The 10,000-nt window shown below is 42.9% G+C and overlaps 2 protein-coding genes across 2 annotated transcripts in view; one reads left to right on the forward strand and one right to left on the reverse strand.

The window, feature by feature from the left end:
* The window catches only part of LOC132851778 (golgin subfamily A member 6-like protein 22), a 12,393-nt gene extending 7,012 nt beyond the window's left edge, over positions 1-5,381 (forward strand). Inside the window, exons 11-18 of the mRNA XM_060878782.1 lie at positions 1,463-1,591; positions 1,777-1,831; positions 2,696-3,129; positions 3,706-3,744; positions 3,987-4,211; positions 4,446-4,550; positions 4,628-4,719; positions 4,804-5,381. Coding sequence (XP_060734765.1) covers positions 1,463-1,591; positions 1,777-1,831; positions 2,696-3,129; positions 3,706-3,744; positions 3,987-4,211; positions 4,446-4,550; positions 4,628-4,719; positions 4,804-4,969 — 1,245 coding nt within the window. The 3' untranslated portion in view covers positions 4,970-5,381. The remainder of the gene's footprint in view (positions 1-1,462; positions 1,592-1,776; positions 1,832-2,695; positions 3,130-3,705; positions 3,745-3,986; positions 4,212-4,445; positions 4,551-4,627; positions 4,720-4,803) is intronic.
* Positions 5,382-5,394: 13 nt separating this feature from the next.
* On the reverse strand, positions 5,395-9,619 carry dnaja2b (DnaJ heat shock protein family (Hsp40) member A2b). Its single transcript, XM_060878783.1, has 9 exons — positions 9,452-9,619; positions 8,452-8,511; positions 8,133-8,362; positions 7,916-7,996; positions 7,697-7,830; positions 7,306-7,502; positions 7,034-7,178; positions 6,767-6,894; positions 5,395-6,686 (listed from the first exon to the last, which is right to left on the reverse strand). The coding sequence occupies exons 1-9, from the start codon at positions 9,527-9,529 to the stop codon at positions 6,498-6,500; spliced, it is 1,242 nt and encodes a 413-aa protein (XP_060734766.1). The 5' UTR covers positions 9,530-9,619; the 3' UTR covers positions 5,395-6,497.
* Between the last annotated feature and the right edge of the window lie 381 nt (positions 9,620-10,000).

Genomic DNA, 10,000 nt, shown 5'->3' on the forward strand with positions numbered 1-10,000 from the left:
GTGTGTGAGTGTGGACTGTACTGTGTGTGAGTGTGGACTGTACTGTGTGTGACTTTGGACTGTACTGTGTGTGACTTTGGACTGTACTGTGTGTGACTTTGGACTGTACTGTGTGTGAGTATGGACTGTACTGTGTGTGAGTGTGGACTGTACTGTGTGTGAGTATGGACTGTACTGTGTGTGACTTTGGACTGTACTGTGTGTGAGTATGGACTGTACTGTGTGTGAGTGTGGACTGTACTGTGTGTGAGTATGGACTGTACTGTGTGTGAGTGTGGACTGTACTGTGTGTGAGTGTGGACTGTACTGTGTGTGAGTGTGGACTGTACTGTGTGTGACTTTGGACTGTACTGTGTGTGAGTGTGGACTGTACTGTGTGTGAGTGTGGACTGTACTGTGTGTGACTTTGGACTGTACTGTGTGTGAGTATGGACTGTACTGTGTGTGAGTATGGACTGTACTGTGTGTGAGTGTGGACTGTACTGTGTGTGAGTGTGGACTGTACTGTGTGTGAGTATGGACTGTACTGTGTGTGAGTGTGGACTGTACTGTGTGTGAGTGTGGACTGTACTGTGTGTGAGTGTGGACTGTACTGTGTGTGACTTTGGACTGTACTGTGTGTGAGTGTGGACTGTACTGTGTGTGAGTGTGGACTGTACTGTGTGTGACTTTGGACTGTACTGTGTGTGAGTATGGACTGTACTGTGTGTGAGTATGGACTGTACTGTGTGTGAGTGTGGACTGTACTGTGTGTGAGTGTGGACTGTACTGTGTGTGACTTTGGACTGTACTGTGTGTGACTTTGGACTGTACTGTGTGTGACTTTGGACTGTACTGTGTGTGAGTGTGGACTGTACTGTGTGTGACTTTGGACTGTACTGTGTGTGACTTTGGACTGTACTGTGTGTGAGTATGGACTGTACTGTGTGTGAGTATGGACTGTACTGTGTGTGAGTGTGGACTGTACTGTGTGTGAGTGTGGACTGTACTGTGTGTGACTTTGGACTGTACTGTGTGTGACTTTGGACTGTACTGTGTGTGACTTTGGACTGTACTGTGTGTGAGTGTGGACTGTACTGTGTGTGACTTTGGACTGTACTGTGTGTGAGTATGGACTGTACTGTGTGTGACTTTGGACTGTACTGTGTGTGACTTTGGACTGTACTGTGTGTGAGTGTGGACTGTACTGTGTGTGACTTTGGACTGTACTGTGTGTGACTTTGGACTGTACTGTGTGTGACTTTGGACTGTACTGTGTGTGACTTTGGACTGTACTGTGTGTGAGTGTGGACTGTACTGTGTGTGACTTTGGACTGTACTGTGTGTGACTTTGGACTGTACTGTGTGTGACTTTGGACTGTACTGTGTGTGAGTGTGGACTGTACTGTGTGTGACTTTGGACTGTACTGTGTGTGACTTTGGACTGTACTGTGTGTGAGTATGGACTGTCACATCTCAACAGGATGCTGCTGCTCTTCTGGTTCTGCTGCACAAATACGAACTTGAGCTGCGTTCACCAAAATTACACAACCTACACATTTTACTGCAGACATCCTGCAAGGAGAACACACAGAGTAACATCTCTGTAAACGTAAGTCTCTCATAAACTCATACACACACGTTCAGCAAGTGTAACAGCAGCAGTAAAAAGTAGTTCTGTCCCTGACAGGAGCGATTCCTCACCTTTACTCCTTCATTTATATTACATTATTATTACAATGTAAAATAAACTAAAGGATTAATGTGTGTTGATGGTGAATGAACTATTTTTTCCAGAATGAACAGAGACGGAGCTCGTCATCAGTTACTGAGGAACATGAAATCTGCACAGGTAAAGAAACCAGACAAAGTGAATTTAATTCAATTCAACTTTATTTGTACAGCACTTTTTACAGTTGACATCGTCCCAAAGCAGCTTTACAGAACATAATCATAGAACAGAAGGTTATTATAAAGAATAATATAAAGATTAATATAATACAAAGCTCAAGATTAATATTAGATATATTTAAATGTGTTTGTATTTATCTCCAATGAACAAGTCTGAGGTGACTCAGGTGACTGTGGGGAGGAAAAACTCCCTTAGATGGTAAAGGAAGAAACCTTGAGAGGAACCAGACTCAAAGGGGAACCTCATCCTCATCTGGGTGACACTGGGGGTGTGATTATAAATATACAGTCTGATAAATGTTGTGTTGGTGTAAAAGATCACATGGAGTTCAGATCTCCTCTTTAGTATCACAGAGTCTAACTGGAGCTGGTAGATCTGTAGATGTCTCAGGATTCTCACAGAGTCGCCCTCGTCTCAGTGGAGGTCCAAAATCTTCATGGCACAACTGGAGTTATTTATTTTCTTAAAACTGCACGACCCCGAGTGCTTTATTCCTTTTGATTTAATATATCAAGGTTTACAATCGTTAAAATTTGTTTAAGAATAACAAATACATTTACTGTCCTGGAGTAATTTAGAGAACATGAAGAAGAAACCCTGAGAGGAACCAGACAAATATGATTTAATGGAATTTTCATGATGTTCCTATAGTGTACAATAAGTACTAGAACATCTACGTCATTAGAATTTAAAGAATTAATTTTCCTGAAAAAATATTATCCTGAAATATTTTACTCTGTGTGTGTGTGTGTGTGTGTGTGTGTGTGTGTGTGTGTGTGTGTGTGTGTGTGTGTGTGTGTGTAGGCTGTGGTGTTGTCCTCGCCCCTGACGATGCTCCGTATTTAGAGATCCTTGGTGTGGGAGAGAAGAAAAATGAGGAGAGGAGAGAAGAAAGCGAGGGAGAAGAGGCGGGGAGAGAAAAAAGAGAAGGAGATGAGGAGGAAAGGAGAGATGGAAGAGAACAAGAAAAGGAAAGAGAAAGAAGAGAGAGAGAAGAGGAGGAGAGAAGAGAAGGAAGAAAAATAGAAGATGAGAATAAGAGAAAAGAAAGTGAGGGAGAGGTGGAGAGAGAAAGAAAATCGGAAGACAAAGAAAAGAGGAGAAAACAAAAAGAGATTGAAGAGGAGAATACGAGAGAGGAAAGAGAGGGAGAAGAGGAGAGGAAAGTGGATGCTGTAGAGAAACAGGCCTCGCTGATCACACTGGCCTGGAGCAAGCCAGCGAATAACAATACACAGGTGTACACACACACACACACACGTTCACACATCCGTACTCAGACACACACTCACACACACACACACACATCCGCACTCAGACACACACTCACACACACCCATACTCAGACACACACACACACTCACACACACAGACACACACTTGCACTCACGCAGACACACACATACACATACATACACACACTCACACACACTCACACATCTGCACTCAGACACACACACACAGACACACACTCACACACACCCATACTCAGACACATACACACACACACATCTGTACTCAGACACACACTCACACACACCCATACTCAGACACACACACACACACACTCTCACACACACATACGCACTCAGACACACACTCACACACACAGACACACACTTGAACTCATGCAGACAAAAACATACACATACATAGACACACTCACACACACTCACACACACACTCATGTGTACTCACGCAGACACACACATACACATAGACAAGCACACTCACACACACACACACTCTCTCTCACACATACACACACACACAGTGGTAACGTGTTAATATATTTTTGTGTTGATTTGTTACAGGAAGTGACCTCAGATCTACCTGAAGCACAGACAACAGAGGTGACGTCTGCAGAATCACACACTCTGGACCACACACACTTTGTGTCGTCCCTGTGTGAACACACCCCGCCTGCACACACACACACACTCGTGGAGCCTCTACAGGAGCCGTCCACGTCCAGCACGGTTCTGTCACACTGCTTTCACTATTCTGTCCCTCTTTATTCTCTATTTATAATTAACTGTAAAGAAAATGTACAGGAAATGCAGCATGGATAAATTTAATGAACATTTTTTTCCAGGACATTCAGAATGAGATCGTGAGCGATGAACACAGAACATCATCAGCAGGTCTGAAACTCGACTCTGAGAGCTTGTCGGGCGACACACACACACAGGGTGCTGCGCGTCATGCAGTGTGTGACGAACAGCAGCTCCAGCGAGAAGCCACCATGCGCAGCCTCGTCAACATCCAAAGAAGAGCAGAGCAACGCTGGCAGCGAGACAGAGACAGACAAATCCTCAGAGTAAAAACACACACACACACACACACACACACACACACACAAGGTACAGTATAATGATAGGAACAAGGATAAGTTTAACTTGATGCTACCATCACTGTGCTTCAAATAAACTCATGTGGCTCCTGATAGTAACTAGAGGAACCTGAACCACAACAGGTGTGATAATTTATACAATCCCGACCTTTTGTATGGTGTTTAAGGGGTGAATATTTATGCACACTCCTCTCTCTGCAGGTTCAGGAGCGACTGTCAATCATTCACAACAGGAAGTCGGATGAGGACCTGCTGGGGCTGAGACGTGAGGAAACATTCAGACACCTGGCCAACACACTGCAGCAGGTATAATACACACACACACACACACACACACACACACACACACTAGTTGTCCCTTATTGTGTGTGTGTGTGCTGTAGGAAGATGAGCAGCAGCAGAAGATGTTGGTCAGAGAGAAACTACAGCAGCTGTGGAGAGAACGTTCTTATGTTCTACAGTCGAGAAGAGAGAGGTAGCGCACACACACACACACACACACACACACACACACCCTCTGTTTCTCACACATTTAAGATAAAACTTTTTGTTTCTGCAGGAACACGACTGAATTTAAGGAACTTCTCACACCTACAGCTCAGTGTGCATCTAACGTAGATGATGTGCTCGACTCACACACACCTCAACACGTACACACACCCCGACACGACCCGACACGACACCGCAGTAATGTTTGCAGCCTTCTGTTTCCTGGCCCTACTTAAAGCTCTTGGAACGTTGGTCACTGCATTTTGATGTCAATGCAGTTTGACTTCCAGGCACCAGGGGGCACTAAACATTACTGTAGCTGTGAATTTTTTTAATGTTTATATAATATTAAAGGTGCGATCAGTGATTTTACCATTTGGTCTCTGTGGTGCATCAGATTATAGCTCAAAGAAAGCTGATGTGAGCTCATCAACATCCAACCAATCAGAACAAAGGGGTGTGTGTGCTACACTATGTACACTACTTGTTACATAATAATATAAAGATGCACGTTGTTCAAGCCTGGACTCTGTGTGTGTGTGTGTGTTTTTTGTGGCGCTGATTGTCTCTTTAATGCTGCAGTTTTTAATGCTAATGATGAACATTTTCAAACATTCCACAACTTTAATAAATCCTTTAAATAGAAAATGACAGACGAGTGTTTATTAGACACATAAATGTTTTATTGAACTTTTTGACAATGTCCTTGTCTCCATTCTGACTCTGTTTCAGAGGTGTGTGTGTGTGTTTATAATTTAAATCTTATACCCTACTGAATTTTCAGGTTTAAATATTCAGTATATAAAAGTTTACAATGTCGGTAATGTCTGTGGTAATGAATTAAAAACAACCCGTTCTATATATATATTTTTTTCTTCTTTGTTTTCAGTTCTTTGTTTCTTTTTATTCATTTAAAACTTGAGAAGGTTTGTTTTTGACGTGAGATGGAGTCTGTAGTTTAGTATTCCAGCTTTAAATCGACGTGAGCGAGTCGTCGGGGGACGAGATGGTGTGTGGGGTTACAGACCGTCATCTCCATGGAGACGCAGAACATTTTGGTCCTTTCACACATCACTTCACAGATGAAAACATTCTCCATACTGTGACAAAGTGAGGACGCAAAGGGAAAAACCTTACAAGGTGACATAAGAGATTACTAATGTGCGACGCGTGGAAGGGGGCGGAGCTTCAAGTGGGTCAGATATGCTGCATTCGACTTAAACTCATAACTTCTAAAACCTCCAGCTAAGTAAAAGGTCCCCTTCATTCCTGAGGAATTCCTAATCAGGTACGAGTGACATCAGTGGTCACAAGACGGCCACTTAAAGCATCAGCAGTTTAAATAAAGTACTTACAGACGGATTTGTTCATTAAATCTATAACAGACTCTACATTTCACTGTTCTGAGAACAGCTGGCTGGCTTGTTGCTAACAAAAGACACAAATACAGAAGCAACTATGCGAATCTTCACAAATTTAGTAGCTCAAATGTGCAGAGAGAAAAAAAAAACAAAACAATTCTGAGTTCCCACTTTCGAGGCAAGTTGAATGCAGCATTAATATCGGAGTCAGAAGCATCTACGCAACTGTCAATCACTCCAGACGGACATCTGGTAGCAGCAGTGAACTACGGAGCTCTGACACTAAATGAGTGATGGATGGCAGGACTGGGTTGGAGAGAAGGAGTTTTTGTTCCATGTGTGATACACTGTGAATCAACAAGCGTGTGTGTGTGTGTGTGTGTGTGTGTGTGTAAGAGACATGTTACTGGTGGGCACACTGCACACCCGGCCCATGTGGACCGCCCTCCTCATCTGAGCTGTCGTTATAGGCTTCACGCCGTTGACCTCCAGATGACCCCTGACTCATGTCGAACTCCTGCAGGTCGACCTCTTCGGAGTCAGCCGAGATGACCGTGTCCTCATCACGCGACGGTAACAGATACTCCAGTTCCTACACACACACACACACACATCACATGTATGTAACTGCTATTCACTAGCATTTATATAAACATAACACACACGACTTACAGTTAGCTTCTCTGTACTGAGCCAGCCGTTATCAGGAAACCTAACGTCGAACTTGATGTAGAGATCTCCTTTCTCAAACGGGTTCCTGTACTGCGGCATCCCCTCTCCACGCACCACCCTTACAGCACCTAGAACACCAACATCAGGCCCTCGCTTCACAACACGTTACACTACCATCAACCTAGCAAGAGCCACATACACCAGGACTGTGGGTGTGGCCTATACATCAAAGCAAGCTCTCTCTCTCTCTCTCACACACACACACACCTGGCTCGATGACCTTTCCAGCAGGGTATTTGATAAGGAGGTGTCGCCCATCAAGGTGTGTGAGAGTGAGCTGGAAGCCGCACAGCGCCTCCACCAGGCCAATAGTCTGACACATGTGCAGGTCGTTACCGTCCCTGCGGAACTCCTACACGCACACACACACACACACACACACACACACACACACAGTCTGAATTTACAACAGTATTACAGCTAGTAAAAATAAAAAAAAGAGAGAGTAAAAAAAGAGAGTGTGTGTGTGTAGGTGATACCTCATGTTCCTTTTCCTGCAGCACCAGTATAATATCTCCAGGCTCGGTGTTGGGAGACTGATCTGCTTCTCCGCTGAACGTAATCTTCTGCCCGTGTCTCATTCCCTTATCCACATGCACCTCCAACGTCTTCACCTCCTTACACACCTTACGGCCCTCACACTGTTTGCACCGGTCTCTCTCGCTGATCACCTCACCTGTTCATGACATCATTAATTACAGTTATGTTGCTGAGTTCTGGACTGTGATTGGTCAGAAGGTGTTGACTAATTCTCCTTAGCAGCAGCTCTGATATCACAGAAATTGCAGCTTTATATTAAATGTGAATTTTATTCTACACATAATCCTGAAGTGTGACACACACGAGCTGATGAGTGATGACTTTCTTTACCTTCCCCGTTGCAGTCGCTACACACCGTCTGCATTTGTTGGACCATACCAGGAGCCAGTTGTCTGATCATGATCCTCATCCCTCTGCCTCTGCACGCAGTACACTTCTGCACTGCACCCGTCTTTCCCCCCTGACTGAACACACACACAGTTTACTCCCTTGTTCTGACAGAGAAACACAAATCTCTGATGTTATTAGTCTCATTTTTATTTCCCTCACCCATTGCAGGAGCTACACAGGACATTCTTGCTCAGCTGGAGTTTGGTGGTTTTGCCATTGTAAAGATCTTCTAAAGACACCCTGAATCACAGAAATAAACAGATTAGTGGCCACTATTTAGTAATAAAAGGTAAACTCCCAACCAGTGTGTGTGTGTGTGTGTGTGTGTGTGTGTGTGTGTGTGTGTACACCACTTGTGAGTCTTCACTGGACTCACTTGAGTGGATGCACCATATCCTCTCCCCTCTGTCGTCCCCCGTTTCGGTTCCTGCTGCTCTGACCACCCATGAACCCAAACAGACCTCCGCCAAAGATGTGCGAGAAAATGTCCTCCATCCCAGCTCCACCACCACCACCCTCACGCAGGCCCTGTTCTCCATAACGGTCATACAGCTCCTTCTTCTCAGGGTTAGTCAACACCTCATACGCAAAGCTGATCTCCTTAAACTGACACACACACACACACACACCATCATCTCCTGACTTGTCCTACACTATGAGGCTCATCTGACGCATGAGGACATGACGTCTCTTACCTTGTCTCCTGCGTTGGGATTCTTATCAGGGTGATACTCTTTTGCCAGTTTGCGATACGCCTGTAATAAACAGTTACACCAAAAGTAATTCATGATGCTAACATTCATGTCACGGTTCAACCTCATTTTATATCGTTTTCTTTTTGAAGTCAGAACCGAGGCGCCGTCCTCGTAACTCGGAGAACCTCGACACGAGGAATTTAAAACAAAATTGTGGGAAACTTTTGTTGTTTAAAAGCTTTGTAAAATTTATAATCGAACACGATTTCCATCCCAATGTTACTGACTCAATACAACAGTAAGTCCATTTTCATGAGAAAAAAGGGGTGTGGCTCGGGTTGTGACGTCACTAAATATAGTCCACTCTTTCTGATATGCAAATTATTCGGCTGGTTTAATAAATAAATTATCTTCTGTTGACAAGCAGGTGAGTGACAGCAGCAAGAAACTGGGGCGTTTCTGTATGTGCATAATCATATATATACAAACAAAATGTGTTCCTTTAATTTAATAATGTATTATATTTATTGTTCTATACACATTATTTTAATGCACAGGACAAACAGATATCTGTCATGTGTCATATTTATATAAATCACTAGTGTAAATTAACAGAATATAATAAACAATTGTGTTTCAGCAATACTCGGGATTAATAATGATTAAGAGGCCATAAATATTATTATTATTATTATTATTATTATTATTAACACAGTTGTAGGTGTGAAGGCTAGTCAGGCTGCTTCTGTCACAACAATCTCTCTTTTCTCTCACAGGAAATAAAACATGACATCAGTACAATCATAATTGTGATTATCTTTATCATATTAATATATATAGACTATATTTTATTGTACAAATAACAGATGTGGACCAGGAGAACACACACACTCCATGCTAACGCTAATGCTAACAGCTAATGCTAACGCTAATGCTAACAGCTAACAGACCCCTCACACAAGGACCGGGCTCCGGAGAAAGCTCTAGAAATTCACGCTACCTTTTTCAGCTCGTTCTCGGTAGCCGAAGGAGAAACACCGAGGAGGTCATAGAGTTTGGTGTCCGCTACGTTCGCCATGTCTCCGAACCACAAGGTGAAAACGAACCGGACCGCGAGCACAACAACGAGCTGAGGAAAGAAAAGCCGGCTACGCTGTTTTTATTTTTATCCCACCCACATTCCGACAAACCCCTCCCCCTTCAATATGATTGGCTAGTTGTTTCGCTTCACAAACTTGTTTGCTGATTGGGCAGTTGAGAAAATGTTATGTAACCATGGCAACCAGGGAACCAGCGGAAGTTGAGAGACGTCGCGAATAATAATAATAATAATAATAATAATAATAATAATAATAATAATATATTTAACAAATATAAAAAATAATAACAGCAATAATAATAATGATGATAATAATACAATAATAATATTATTGTTATTAATAATAATAATAATAAGAAGAAGAACAACAACAACAATAACAATACTACTACTACTAATAATAATAATAATAATGAAAATAACAATAATAATGATGATGATGATGATGAT

This window comes from Tachysurus vachellii, chromosome 9 (assembly GCF_030014155.1).
Source record: "Tachysurus vachellii isolate PV-2020 chromosome 9, HZAU_Pvac_v1, whole genome shotgun sequence".
Taxonomy (NCBI): domain Eukaryota; kingdom Metazoa; phylum Chordata; class Actinopteri; order Siluriformes; family Bagridae; genus Tachysurus; species Tachysurus vachellii.